The 15,990-nt window shown below is 39.0% G+C and overlaps 1 protein-coding gene across 1 annotated transcript in view; it reads left to right on the forward strand.

Annotated features, from left to right (window-relative positions):
* The window catches only part of FBN2 (fibrillin 2), a 148,652-nt gene that overhangs the window by 21,307 nt on the left and 111,355 nt on the right, over positions 1-15,990 (forward strand). The window contains exon 5 of the mRNA XM_009998148.1: positions 10,805-11,002. Within this exon, the coding sequence (XP_009996450.1) occupies positions 10,805-11,002 (198 nt within the window). The remainder of the gene's footprint in view (positions 1-10,804; positions 11,003-15,990) is intronic.

Genomic DNA, 15,990 nt, shown 5'->3' on the forward strand with positions numbered 1-15,990 from the left:
ATGTGTAGTGTGTATGTCCTTCCTTTTTTTTGCCTTTTACTTCATTGTCTTTCCCCATGTACAGTCTTCCCCTCATGGAGTGCCCTTCACCAGGCTGATAGCATACTGCAGTCATCACTCTCATCTGCTGACAGAGAGATGAGTCTTCTGTCTCCGCAGAATCCCAGCAAGCAGCTGAAGCCAATGAAAATACACTTTTTGGGTTCAGTCCTGCACTACTAAGTCTGGCAGAAATCCCAGAGAAGCTACTGGGAGTTTTGACTAAGAGCAGAATTCAGGTTTAGAGCCACTGTTTGCATTTAAATGTAGATATTCTGGTTCTGCTACCTAAATGCTGTAGCACTCAGTTTGTGTATAAGAACTAAAAAGGGAAACTGAAAGGTAGAGGCTGGAAGGTGTTTCTGTTACTCAGTTTAAAACAGCCAAAAAAGTAAGCTTCATGTAACTGGTGAAAAGCCTGTTGGACTTTAAAGTTTTAATGGCTTTGACGTTGAAGTATGGCACAGCAATTATGTATCAAGGAAGATATTTTATTTTAAATTATTGATCAATTTCAAATGAATTAAATACAAAGGTTTGCAATTGTTTAAATTTATCTGCTTTAAATTTTCAGCCATACCTGTCTTCATAAGAATTAATTATGTGAAGTCTTAAAAGCTATAGTTACTCCAATAAAATTATATGGAAAAGAGTAACCCAGGTGCTATCAGGAATAGCATCTGCAGAAACCAATCAAGAGGACATTGCACCCGGGCTTTCAAAATACAGGAGTGCCAAATGTAAGCTGGTTTATTCCATCTCAGACTAATAAGAAACAGAAGTAAGTTGTTTCTTTATTAAGAGATGAATCCTCTGAATTAACATCTGTCCTATATTTTGATTGTTAAAAGTTGCCCAGCTTTCTAGTGTCCCTATGAAAATATTGTATAAGCCAAAGCGGTGAATCTCTAAAGCTTTTCTGTTTTGCTGGACAAAAAACAGGTGTCCAAAGAACAGGAAACTATGCTTCTGGCCTTTCACAGAGAGAGCTAGTAAATAGTAATTGGCCAAGTTTTTAGTTTATTAGCAACTGAAAAAAGTATGAAGATAATTTAGACAGTCATCAGGGGAAATGTTTCTGGCAAACTAAATGGGATTTTTTTTTTCTAAGAGCAACGTGTGAAGCAGTTGTACATTAACAATTAACAGCATTACATCCACCTGAATATCCATGGTTTTAATAGAGTTTCTGATCTGCTGAGGCTTATTTGCCTGCCTTTCTTAAATTATGCAGCAATTAGTTATGAAATGTTTCACGTCTTCTTTTTATGAGTGTGGATGCATTCTGAAGTCCTTCCTGAAATGCCTAGCAAGGCCACAGCTAATAGGAGAGACTCCACAGCTATGGTTACTCACTTTTACCTGACTTCAGCAGAGGTTCCATCCTTCATTATGGGACCTAACTGTTCTGACTCTGGGTTGTGGCCAGCTGCAGGCTAACATGTAAACGTCGTCTTCTTTTATGTCTTTCTTATTTCTGACATCACAAAGTAGCATGCAGATTGCCCAAGGGTTGGGAAAAAAACCACTAGACCACTTTTCCACCTGCCATGAAAACTTTTAAGTTACTTCTGAGTTCTGCAGCTATAGAAATCTTTACATTTGCACCTTTAAATTAACCTGACTGCTCTTTCATGCTCAGCTGACTGAAATATATCCTAACATACCATGATGGGATCAGAACTTCTGAGAATAAATAATTATTCACTGTGGACCTGTTCTGCAAACCCTTCTCCATGTACATAGTCTTAACCACTATGAAATGCCTCACTTTCAGTAGTGGGATTGGTTTCTGGCATGAGCAAAGACACTGAGCTCCAAAACAAGGGAGTGAGGGTGGGGAAGCCTACCCTGTGCTCTTTGTGCTGTTCTTCAATACTCAAAACTTTATCACATCTGTTGACCTGAATATTTAGGTTTCCTCTTTGCTGACAGAGAATTCTGTTTCTTTGATGTTTAACTGGGTAGCACTGATTGTCTGTGGTTGTGGAACCAAAAATCTGTGGAAGATGTAACTCAAGTTTTTGAATGATCATCCAGAAAAGCAGTGTATTTTCTTTGCAGGCATATAGCAAGGTACTGATTTTATAATGGTTTGGATATTAAGGAATTAAAGAATATAATGTGCATTTGGCCAGCTTTCCAGAGTTATAATGAGTAGTATCTTTTTCTTTTCATCATATGGGCAAATCTTGTCAATGAAATCTGAATCCAAAGTTTTGTGCAGTGTATGAAGTTACAACAGAGGTAAGAAGAATCCTTTTTGTCATTGAAAATTAAACATCCAGCTGTCAGGCTGTAACAAGAAATCTTCCTGTGCATCCACTTTTCCACCTACAAAGCTTTGTTGGTAGTAGTGTGTGCTCTCCCAGTGAGGATTTAAATGGCTTCGGCTTCTCTCTGGTCTTCTGTGAGTCAGTGGACTTAGGTCTCACCCTTGACTGTCTGATGTAGAAGGAAATCCCTGGAATCCTTTCCATTGAACTAATGTTTGGGACTCTGGGGACAGGTATTCTTTGTTGTGCTGTAGTTATGAAGGAGTGTATTTGTGACCAGAATGCTAGTATGCTTGGAATTCCTCTAACTTAAATGTGAAACAGAAGAGGAGAGCAGTAGGCAGCATGATACACAGTTACTGCAGTGCTTTGAATTTTATAGACATCTGAGCAAAGTAAAGATGTAAAAAGGATAGGATAGTAGGTATGAACTGCTGAATCTTGTAAGGAGTTATTCTTGTGATATCTTATCTCCTTGTACACTTTACACAGGACTACTTTCAGCCTTTAACGTCTTGTAATAATTTGTTAGAATTTTGTTGTGTGTTAAGTGTTTGCTCTTAGAGATATGTCATTGGAGTCAAATATCCAAACTCAGATGCAAACTTTATGTAGTAGCAGGGCTTCTGGAAGTATGTGAAAATACTTATGTTTACTTGAAGCTCAAAACAAGCCAAAATTGGAGACCTTTCTGGAAGCAAGACTCAGGTATATTTATTTCCTGAGGGTTTTTTTTTTTTTCTACACTTGAAATTTTGTAGCAGTCAGTGGAGCATGTCGTGGTTGGACAACAGTTTTTTCCAAAAAGTTTGTAACTGCATGAAAATACTTCACTTTTGAAAGTAACTGGATTCCATAAATGACAAAAGCAAAGCATTTCCATGTTTCTATCTTTTTCTGCTTTCTGTGTGTATCTTAAAATATTAGAAGCATTTTCTGTAAAGTTCAGAGTGATTACAGAAAATTTATTTTTTATTTCAGAAATGTTGTTTATCTGGTGCTTTGCCATCCTTTCCCATGTGCTTAGATGTGTAAGAAATAATTATTTTCAATTAAAAAAAAAGGTTTTAAGATCTGCAGATAATACTATACTAATAGTTTATATGCTTAAAACTGACATAATATCAATTATATTGAAATGGATGTGCAAATCCTGGAATGTTGTTTTTGGAAAGGAGCTGCTTTTGCTGTTGCAGCAAGAGGAAAATGAGAATGTGTTGAGAATGGACATGACGGCAGTACTGGTGGAAACTGGAATTTTGCTAAAAGCTACAAGGCCCACATAGACTGCTGCATTAAACATGCTTTTTTTTTTTTCATTTAGAGCTGCCCTTCACTCTCTTTTTAACTGCCATGTGTGTATTAAGTTGCCTACTCAATCACAGGAGTTTGTGCGATGGAAAGTATTGTATCACAGGAGCTGGTCAGAAATAGCCATGTGGGACCAGTAGAACAGTAGTACAAAATCAACCTGAAAATATAAGCTGTCAGCTGCATAAAAATGTTGAAGCCTTAATGATATATTTGACATAAATGTTCAAAACCTTTTTCAACTAAACTGCTCTTATTCTCTGTTACATATCAAAAGAAATTTTATAAAATATTGTTGCTTCACACAGTAACTAAAGAATCTTCTGGGGATGTGTTTCAACTTTGAGTTTTCTAGCATTTTAAATATTTGAAAGATGTTGGTGTTAATTGTTTACATTATTCATAAAGTTAATTGTATTAAATACTCAATTAAAGACTTGACACAAAAGTTTTCTCCAGAAAAAATGCTAGGGGAAGGAGGCTCAGGCCCTACTACTCAGGCTTTGGTTTACGCGAATGTCTTACTCTAAATAGCTGTACTGCCCATAGACTATTTTTTCCAAGAGCAATTAAGAGCTTTGCCAAGTCTCTTTCATTTTCCAAGAGACTAGCTCTCATTTTCAGCCAACAGTCTTTTTTCCATAACTTGTTGGATGTCACCTTTGAAAAAAATGCTTTTTATTTATACCAAGCCTGAATCAGTACAATCCATCTTACTTCTTGTTACCTTTGAAACCTCACTTATGGTGAACCCTCAGTGTTGGCAGCTAAACATTACTGCAAAAAAGGGAAAATTTCCATATTAGGATGAATAAAATATTGAAGGAAAAACAATTTTAGCTAATCTTTAATAAAACAAACATATGTACCTTTGTAATGTTTAAGTATCATTTTGCGTACTGTGACTTACGATCTGCAGATGTTGGAGTTGAACAAGAAGAATAATATTTGCGTACGCGTACATTTCAGATTTGTAGTCTGAACTCAAGTACAGCTCTAAGCATCACCAACCCTTTCATTCTCAGATGATAAGCTCATCAAGGAAAGCCCGGAGCTGCCATTTTTTGGATACACAAGGTCTGGGCAACACTGTTTATGCAGAAACAGTAGGAGAATAGGTTATGCCTTGCTCTTCCAATTCCAGTGGTATTATGGTAGGAGCCACACATTGTAGGATTTCCCATTGCAGAAAGATGGAGCTCAGTTATATTTTTAATAGTCAAAACTCTTAGATTTCACATTACAAAGGGGAGGATTCAGATAGAGTTTCTTTGAAAAATATCATCAGTAATCAAGGAGCAGGTGCTGTAACAAGAAGCAAAAATAAGTTTCAAGTTTCTGGAGACCTCTGAATGTCCAAGGAAATTATGAGAAAATCTGCCAGAGCTTCCTGTCAGAGGTGTAATAAAGGCAGTTGCTTTTTTTTCTATGTTTCTTATTTGGGCATCTTCTAGCAAGGTGAATTTAACTTCATATTTTTGCCAATAGAGAATTAATTTCCTTCCTGCTAATCTTTCCAGCACTCACAGGTATGAAATATAGGATTTTTGATAATATGCTGCTCCTGCATTGCAGTCTATGGCCTTTTGAGGTTCTGGCTTTATGCAGGTGCAGCAGACTGCCACTGCACTGAGAATAGTACTGTTGGGCTTTACATAGAAACAGTATTTCAGTACTGGGAGCCTTCAGTTAAAAATTTCAGTCTGTGCTTTTCCTTGAAAAGACACTTCAAGTTTTCATCCAGATAACTTGCAATGGACATTCCAACATGTTTCGGTGCCTTTTTACTTTTCTCTGTCTCACTTTTTCTGTTAGCTGAGAATAGATGAAATTTTCGTGGGCAGAAGTTGTTCATTAGCATAGTATGAAACTGTGGAGACCAAGATGGTGACAAAATTCAGATACGAATTGGATCCTTATATGTATACTAAAATATTTTAATGTTTTGTCCTGAATGGCAACAAATGGTAGTTGCGATGTTGAGCTTTGTGTTTCAGATTTTGAGATAGTGGGTGTTAGATAGCAGGAGGAAACATAATGTGGCAGACAGATTATCCCATGTCTACTTACAGCAGGCTTTTTGCATCTTCATTTGAATTATCTGGTTTTGGCCAGAGGTACAGGAAGGAAAACAAAATAAATGGATATTGGAGTGTACCCAAAACTAGAATTGTTACATTTCTAATAATCATATCAGGCTTTCTGTCAAATAGCCATTTATAAATCATAGGTAAATTAGAATGGATTTTTTTTTAAAAAAAACAGAATTAATGAAAAAGATCCCAAGAGTTGTGATAGTGGGACAGTCCCATTTGTTAATAGAGAGTGCACACTTCTAAGAAAAATAGAAACACTGTGGTATAGTTAAATTTAGAAGTCAAATGTGCTGCTTCCAGGGTTTTTTTAAATGTTCACACCAACAAAAAAAAAAACTTCTTCTTAAATTAATCGTATTAGCAATTTGGATTGCTGGTAACAGTGTCATTCTTCATATAATGGTACGTATTGAATATCATTTTCTGACGTTAAAAAAAAAAAAGCATAACATGTATGTGCTGAAAATCCCCTTTTTTGCCAAAGCCGTTACTCTCTCTAAGCAACAAATGATCTAAAACATATGTCCTAACATACATTTTTTTCTGGCAAAATTATTGTGACAGCAGTACAGGGAAAGGAGCAAATGAAGAAACACCTAACACCAGTATGGAAAAGATGACTGATTCATAAGCCCAGGGTTTTTAAGGTCAGATGAACCGTTATAATAATATAGTCTGACTGACTCTATAAAACAGACCATAGAATCTCACGTGGTAATTTCAGAATCAAATCCACAGCTTCATTTGAAATGGCAAAGTATCTTCAGAATGGTTTCTAGTTTTTGTATGCTTACTTTCCCTAAGTAAGAATATACTATATGACTACAGACCTTATATAAACAACTGCACTTTACTCTTAGCCCACATATTCTTGTCGTCACTTCACAAAATAAAATCTTGCTTTTTTCTCTTAGGACAGAAGACCTGTCACTACTCAGACTCTTTACCTTTGTACTTCATTTCAGATAAACTTTAATGGATAAAGATTTTTTTTAATTGATATTTTTAATTACAATATTGTTTTAAAATAGTAGTATCACTATAAAGCATGTTTCTGAAATCTTAAATTATTCTTCTAACTCTTTGCATAGTTCTTGCAATTTTCCAGCATCCCATTTGAAATGTAGTTGCTATAGCCATGGAAAAATATATTCTTGCTAGGTACAGATAAGAGGTTACTTCCCTATTTCTGTCTGGAAGTGGTCTGCTGCTGGGTTTCTGCTTCTGTAGCCCAAGTTTATATAAAGCTCATACTCGCTTAGGAGCTCAGGATCTGCAGTTTATATGTGATTATTCTGAAGTATCATTCAGGAACTCAGGATTATGGGTAAAATTTATTTTTATTTGTAAATTTACATGAAAGTTTAGTAATAATTTTGTTTATTCTTCTACTGTTTCTGTTGCAGTAGTAAGATTCACAGATATCCTCCAGATCTACTCTAATGGATGTTGCTTTGTTACAGAACCTGAACATTGTGATTTATTAATTCTCTGTTTATTAAGGCATGAGTAGGCACATACATATGTATAGGTTTCCAGAGCATATGTTTCTAAATGAATAGGATATATTAAGGAATGGGTGTATTGGTATAGTTTGTTCTTGTATCCGACTCATTCATATTCCCTTGCACAAACACTTCATCGTTTGGTTATATTCTCCATCTTTCTTTCAAACACGCCCTCCAACTGAACTTTGCATTACTAGGGTTGACAGAGTATACACATAATCATCTTGTGTCTTATGGGAAGATAAAGAAACTCAGGTACTATTCACAACTCAAGTTGAAGTTCCAAGTTTAATCTTGTCTGATTGAGTTCCAGACTTCTTAACATGGAAGACCTTTGGTCTAAGGATCACCAAACATTAAACAGAAAAATACATAATTTGTATTTCCACTTCTACTGTAATAATTTCATGTTATCCAAACATCAGTCCTATTTAAAAAGTGCACCTCAGAGCACAGATGCTGTAAAAATACAGTACTGTTCAGCAGAACCACTTATTTTCTGAATAAGTATTTTTTCCTATGAAAGCGACTACATGTTATAATGGGACTCTTAGTGCTACTAGTGGTAAATGGTCATGGACTTTTCAGGTTTACCTATACACATCCTTTTCTCTTTTTCAGCTCCATGTTAAATTAGAATCTTATTAATGAGGAGTCTAAAATCAAACTTAATTTTCAGGAAAGACTCATTCTTTATTGATCTGACTGGAATAATCAGTTAGGCAAAAATTCTGCAGTGTACAGGTTACAGTCAAACAATCAATTCTTAATACACAGAGTAAACCACAGACTTCCTCAGAATCCAGCTATTATTTGTACTTCAGTCATTAATGAGAAAATTAAATGACTGGGCTGTTTTTAAATGTTTTTGTTACTTTCACATTAGCAGTGTATAAACTTAGTTGATGTTAGAGCAGCAGTAAAAGCTTTTTCCATATATATGAAGCTCATTACTTTCACTATGTGTCATAGAGAAAGCTCTAAGGTAATATTAGGCAATAATACTAATTTCCAAGAACGAAGTAGTGTTGTCATTGAATTTAGTAGCCAAATTCCCATTTGTTTTCACCAAAGTCAAGATTTAATTCTGTTTCTTTCATGTCTTAAATTCTGAGCAGTTTTTGTTTTCTTCCAATAGCAGGCTGACCATTGCTGATGATTTGCAGGCTAAATGCAGTCTATCATGTGTTCCCCTCAGTCTTGTGACACCTGAATAAACAAGTATACAGTCATAATCTGTGATGGAGTCTTTTTCTTACCCTTATGCTTTAACTAAAATCCAGATAAGACTACAGTGAGTTAGTGGAGTTTAAATCTTTGATGGCTGGAGTTTGTATTTCAAATGTTTGCCATTCCAGTATGAGGTTATAGCTTGATGACATCATGGTCTTTTGCTATCAGTCCTTGGGATCTTTATGTTAAAAATTCAGCTCTTCCCAGTTTGGCAAGGGCCTTGAACTTCATTAAATTCAGACCACTGTAAAGCTGCTTGGTTTCCAGTATGATATAGTGTTGGTGGATAGAGGAAGAGCACCTCACATCACCTGCCTGGACTTGTGCAAAGCATTTGACACTGTACACATGATGGACTTATCTCTAAATTGGACTTGACAGATGGACCACTTGGGGGATAAGGAATTGGCTGGATGGCCACGCTCAAAGAGCTGAGGTCAATGTCTTGATGTCCAAGTGAAGATCAGTGATGAGTGAGTTCTCCAGCTGGAGTACTGTGTCCAGCTCTGGAGCCCCCAACATAAGAAGGACATGGAGCTCCAGGAGTGAGTCCAGATGAGGGCTATGAAGATGATTGGAGGGCTGGAACACCTCTCTTTCAAAGATGGGTTAAGAGTTGGGGTTGTTCAGCCTGGAGAAGGAGGTGAGAGGCTGTGGAGAGAAGCTGTGGCTGGCCCCTCACTGGAAGCATTCAAAGTCAAGTTGGATGGGGCTTGAAACAACCTGTTGGTCTAGTGGGAGGTTTTCCCTGCCCATGAATGGGGGTTGGAACTAAATGATCCTTAAAGTCCCTTCCAACCCTAAGTCTTCTTTGATTCTATCTTGGATAAAAGATCACTGAAACCTTTTCCTAATGGACAGAATTTTGTTTTTATAATATGCATTGTTTACTAAAAGTACTGTCTTTGTGGGTTGATGGACAGAGAGGCAAGTTCAAAGATATAACTCTGAAGATGATTTCTGATGAAAATCAAGAAAGATTAAGTTTTACAGTCCTTATAGAGTATTTATGATCTCTTAATCTACTCTCTTAGGCATTTTTGTTGTGGATACGTATGTGCTTGCTTAACTTTTTTTGAAATTAACAACCCAGTTGATACTAACTGCTGCTGTGTATAACTAATTGTGCAGAAGTCTCTCCCAAACTGGTACCTGAATGGACCTTATCAAAGACAGGCAACAGGGTGTTTATTTCTGTTTAATCTAACTTTTACTTTAAGAGACTTGTGTCTTACTGCAAAGAAAACTTAATATGATGTCTCCCTGGAAATACCACTTTCTTCCTTTCCAATCATGTCAAAGCTGTTTTTACTCTTCAGGGTGAAAGTATCAAATTCTAGAACACATTGGTTGTCCCGTTTGCAGCTTGGTTGTGAGACCAGTGCAAGTATGTGGAAGGTGGTGTGTGACCACGTATCAGTACTGGAGCCTGTTTTCAGTAGGAAAAAAAGGATAATAGGACAGGAGAGCAGCTGCAACCCTACTGTTACGCCTTCTTGTGCATGACTGAATCTGAGTAGAAGCTTTGCATTTTCTTCTTTTTTTCCACCTCTTAAAGTTTCCGTAAGGATATGAAACCTGGCTTAGAGCAGCCATCTGTTTCTCGTTTGTTCCTAGGGAAGTTCAGTTAATTGTTGTTCCCCATTTGTGTTGCCTCATATGGTCCAAAAAATCTTTTTCTTTTTACAGGTTGAACCTTATTAAGTTAACTATTTACAGGAATTTGACAATAATTTGACTAGGGCTATATATTCAGTGTATTCAATATGGCTTGAGTACGCTGTATTATCTGTTATTATTCCTCTGAAAATAAATGGTGATTTACCAATTAGTCCTCCCTAGGCAGCACTATTTTGCACTAAGTATTCCACCAAGAAAGTTGATTCTGTGGTTGTTGCTGGCATGGACCTTGATCAGTGTGGAGTGAACAAATATGCCTGCTGTGGTCTGTAGTTCCCTCCCATGAATCATTGTAATGTAACTTAGGAAGAAGGATGCCAGTTCCCAGTCCTTGTTTGCTTCATCTGGTCTGCTCTTTTGGTTGATTTCTTGTTGGTTTATTTCTAAAACTCTTTCACTTATTATGGATTTTACTGGATATGTTGTCAATGCACAGATTGGTTTTGAGTCTAGCCACCTTTCCTTACTTGCATCTTTCAGAGATAAAGAAATTGTAAGACAGGATAACTTTGTGAAAATCATTACCTTCTGTGGAAAGTGACATGCAACTTCTATACTTGGAATTTTCTTAATATAGATATCTACTGGACTAAAATTTTATTCCTACTATAGTTACTAGTACACTGTCTTGTATAATACAGTGATCTTTCCTTTTTTCCAGATTACAGAACAGGCCCGTGTTTCACACAAGTTAACAACCAAATGTGTCAGGGTCAGCTAACTGGCATTGTTTGCACAAAAACCCTCTGTTGTGCAACTATTGGACGTGCATGGGGTCACCCCTGTGAAATGTGCCCTGCTCAGCCTCAGCCGTGTCGTCGTGGCTTCATCCCTAATATTCGCACTGGAGCCTGTCAAGGTAAGACTTCTGGTTTACATGTAGCACAATGGTGGTGTTGCTGATCTGCATCTTGAAAACCTTATGTCCATTTAAAAAAAATAAATAAATCGCTGTTTTCCTTGTGTGTGTTCAGTGTATCTTACTTTTGATGAAATTTGGATATGCTTGCAGATTTTAGCTAATGTGCATATAGAAGAAAACTCAAAGTGCCTAGATGAAATGAGTGCAAATCAAAGAGCCATAAATTCAGAGCATGAAAAGGTCAGAATGTTAAGCACAGCCATCAGATACTGCAATAGAGAACTAATCAGGCAGCTGGCTTCTGTTTCTGAATTCATCTACTTAATAATTAATTTTATTGGAAAATTCACTGTTTATTGCCACTGAGTTGTTTTCTTTCTGAAGTGGTTGGGAGTTATGTAGACTTTTTTCTTTTTCTTTTTTTTTTTTTTTTTTAATTCCACCTTTTAGATAAAGCACACAGTGAAACTTCTAGATGCTCTGTTTGGAATATTTGTAGAGGACTAGAAAAATGCATGAGTAAGGAAGGACTGCACTCTTCTATGTTTAGATTAATAAAATGTTAGAGAAATGGGAAAGCCTTATGCAATACTTTTTTCCTTTATGTCAAGAGACTTGCTGCTGCTCCTTTTTCTTGTTACTGCAATCCACTTATCCTAAAAGATAGGTATCTGTTTGCTGTAGCTGCTTGAGTAAATTTTTTAACAAACTTCATAAAGAATGCAGTAACAGGGGATACTAGAGCTCCCGAAGGAGAATGTACTACTTTTCTGTTACAGCGTGGTGTACTTGGTCAGTTTTTTTAAGCTGTGTTGTCTGAGAACCTTCCCAAGAAGCAGTGGAAACCAAGTAGGTGCTGCAGTCAGACCCTACAACACTTGAAGGAATAAGGAACCCTTGAAGGAATAAGGCTCAGAGTCTGAGTCTGTTGTTGGGTTGATGAGTGTGTGATGTGAGCAAGAGGACACCTGGTGCCAGTCTGTTTTGTAGTATCATCTTGGCAGTGGCTTGAGGTTGTGTAGGCTGACCAACGTGAAGGAAGTTCTGGTGCTGTTGGTTAGATGTCCCAGTTGGAGGAGGGTGTCTCTGATGACAGTCTTAATGTTACTGTCTGGAATAAACAAGTCGGCCACCCATTCCATCACAGATTTCAACCATTGACCTACACTCATTCCTTTCCAAGGAAGTGCTTCTTGCTTTACCCAAGAGTTATGCTCAGTTAAGGGGTGCAACATATGGGACATCCATTTGCTAGGGTAAAATAGAATGGTAGCTAGGGTGCAGTAGGCTTGCTGATAGTAATTTCCTTTTTCTGTTTTCATTTTTCCACCAATTAAAGTTGAGATAGGCATATTTATCACAGCAGAGGCATACCATGCCACTAATGGTCACCAGGAAAAAGTGGCCAAGCCACTTGATATTGGCATCATTCTGGCCCCTACAAAGCCACCTACAGTGCAGCTGTTTGGCCACATACTACCAGCAGCAGTGCTACACCAAGCCCTTCCAGAAGAATGCCTGGTCTAGCCTGCTGCTTAGAGGTGGTGTCATTTGCTGCCACAGTCTGGAAGCTGTGGTGCTGCATGCTGAACAGCTGCACCAAAAATTCAAATAACTACATGAACCCCTACTGAAGCCCTACAAGAATCCAGTCGGTAGGGGCAAACCTCTCCACTCCTTGCAATAAGTCAATTAACACCACCCTGTATTCCTGTCCTGCTGGCAACAGGGCCTCAGCAGAGTACTAGAACCACATGCCAAACAAGGGAACCAGATTATGCTGTTCTGAGTCATAAATTGATCCATGAGATTCCTGCAGAGCAGAAAATCATCCTGGTGGGGAAAGGCTGGATGATTATCCCTGGATCCACTCGTGGGAAACTTTTAGGGTCTTGCTGTCAAGAGTCTGAATGCTCCAGATGTTATTACGTATGCTCAAAAGCAGGCCTTGTTTAAGCTTCTTGGTTTGGCAGTTAAACAATATTGTTCTCCAGTCTTCAGGTCCTAAGGCACTCCCAAGGGAGTCAATAGGTTCAGCAAGGACAGTGCAGTAGGAAAAGCCTTGCCAATTGGTTGACCATATGTGCCCCAGTGGAAATTATTTTGTCTGGGACTGTCTACACGTGGCTTCCCCAAAAGGGCTAGTGGAGCTGTACTGCTGTAGTGCTTGTTTTAGATCAGGTACAAAAGCAACCTTAACTCAGCAACATCTCTTCATCAGGAAGATGCAAAACTACCCAGGAGTGCACATACTGAGAGGCTGGCCATCCACTCATTAAGTGTGAACACGTGCACAGGGAGAGATACCCAGAGTTGCCATGAAGGCAGAATTAAACCAGGAAATTTGAGCTCCAGTATCAATCAAACCTCTTGCAGGGAGTCTATTAGGACCCAGGCCAATAATGGTACGTGGATCCCCCTTGATGTTCCATTCAAGAAATTTAAGCTGCCATACCAGAGAGACCAGATGGGACATGGGCACTACTAGTTTTCTGCCAGTGTCAGTAGCACACTGAAGGATGTCCAGAGCTGCTCTGCCATCTTTGTAAGGCTGGTTGTCAAGATGGGTGGTCTCCAGCCTTGCCTCACTGGCTGAATTCAAAGCAGCTTGGACCATGACCCTTATCCCTGGGAACATGATGGAGCAGCTAATTCTGGAAATAATTTTCAGGTACTTTAAGGATAAGAAAATCACCAGGAGTACCCAGCAAGGCCTCACCAATGGGAAGTCATGCTTGACCAACTTGATAAACTTCGATGATAAAGTGACTTAGCTGGTAGATGAGGGTAGAGTAGTGATTATTGTCTACCTGAACTTCTTTACAATCCTTGACACTGTCTCCCCTAAGACCCTAATAGGCAAACTGTTGCTATATGGGCTGGATGAGAAGACAGGTGGATGGAAATCTGATCTAATTACAGGTCCAGAGTGTGGAGTTGAGCAGCATAAAGTCTACTTGGAAGTCAGTGACAAAAACTGCACCCTTGGAGTTGATATTGGGTCCAGTTTAGCATCTTCATTAATAGGTGATGGAGCAGAGCATACCCTCAGTGAGTGTTGCAGATTATACCAAACAGTGAGGAGTGGCTGATAGGCCAGAGGGTTATGCTGTCATCCAGAAGGACCTTGATACTCTGGAGAAATGGGCTGACAGGAACCCCAAGGAGTTCAACAAAGAGAAGTGCTAAGTCCTGCACCTGGAGAAGAACAGCCTTAGGCACCAGTACATGCTGGGTGCTGATGATCTTGAAATCAATTTTGTAGAAGCATACCTGTGCATCCAGGTGGGCACCAAGTTGTACATAAGCCAGCAATGTGCACTTGCAGCAAGGAAACTCATCTCATTCTGGGCTGTGGAAGAAAAAGTGTTGTCAACAGGTTGAGGGTGATGATCTTTCCCTTCTCCTCAGCTCAGGTGAGGCAACACTTTGGAATGCTGTGTTGAGTTCTGTGCTCCCTAGAACAAGAGATGGTGCTGCTAGAGAGAGTCCAACAAAGGCCGTGAAAATGATGAAGAGACTGGAGCATCTGTCCTCTGAAGAAAGACTGAGTGAGCTGGGACTCTTCACCTGGAGAAGAGAAGGTTCAAGGGGAATCTCATCAATACATACAAATACTTGGAAGGAAGGATGCAAAGAAGACAGAGCCAGGCTCTTTCTAAGTGTTTGCTTTCTTTCTTTCTAAGTGTTGCTGACAGGACAAGAGGCATTGGACCCAAACTGAAACACAGGAAAATCTTCCTCAACATCAGCAGACGTTTTTCTTACTGTGAGCATGGCCAAGCTCTGTCACAGGTTGCCCAGAGAGGTTGTGGTGTTTCTGCCCTTGCAGACACTCAGAAGCCATCTGAACATGATCCTTGGCAACCTGCTCTGGGCGTCCCTTCTGGAGCTGGGTCGTTGGACAACATGACCTCCAGAGGTCACTTCCAACCTCAACCAGTCTGTGATTCTGTGGAAAACATCCTGGTTTGGGCAGCTTCTGTTGCTTGTGGTGTTACAAAAGATTTCAAAAAAGTTGTACTGCTTCAAAAAAGGAAAGTTAATGTCCTCCTTTTCTCAATTCTGTGTCCCTGTTCCTTCTTTTTTAGTCTTTTTTTGCAACCCCATGTAGTGCAGCATTAATCTTAGCACTGCTTTCCCCTACATTGCATTGTAATTACACAAATTGCACAAATCTGACAAAGTCACTTGTTTGGCTGAATTTCTACTTCAGATCTCCTCCGTTAGAGTTCTGGGTAAAAATCCTATATGAACTTCAGTTGAAAAATTGAGACAAGATCAAGACATTGTAAGATTCTTAATTCTTGGAAATGAAAGCTTGATGAGACATCTTTTGAGATTTTTCCTTCAGATTTCATTCACACAGTGGTATGCTTATCTGGAATGAGCAGAATGCAGCCCCCACAGTCCAGGAGAAAATAATCAGTGACCTTTTGTGTCACACAGGTGTGCACAAGTCTATGGGACCAGATGAGACCCACCCAAGGGTAGTTAAGGAGCTGGCAGATGTGCTCGCCAAGCCACTCCCTATTATTATCAACAGTCCTGGCTAACTGAGGGTGTCCCAGGTGACTGGAAACTAGCAAATGTGATGCCCATCTACAAGAATGGTCATAAGGATGGTCCTGGGAACTACAAACCTGTCAGTCTGGCCTCGGTGCCTCAGTGCCAGTGATAGTTATTGAGCTGGTCATCTTGAGTCCAATCACTCGGCACGTACAAGACAACCAGCTGATCGGGCCTAGCCAGCATAGGTTTGTGAAAGACAGGTCCTGCCTGACTAACCTGATCTCCTTCTACAACAAGGTGACCCACCTGGTGGATGAGGGAGGAGCTGTGGACATTGTCTGTCTGGACTTTAGTAAGGTCTTAGACACTGTCTCCCACAGCATTCTCTTTCAGAAACTCGTGGTGCTGGGCTTGGATAAATACACTATGAACTGGATAAAAAACTGGCTGGATGGCTGGGCCCAAAGGGTGGT

The sequence above is a fragment of the Chaetura pelagica genome, unplaced genomic scaffold (genome assembly GCF_000747805.2).
Source record: "Chaetura pelagica isolate M959 unplaced genomic scaffold, ChaPel_1.0 scaffold145, whole genome shotgun sequence".
Lineage (NCBI taxonomy): Eukaryota > Metazoa > Chordata > Aves > Apodiformes > Apodidae > Chaetura > Chaetura pelagica.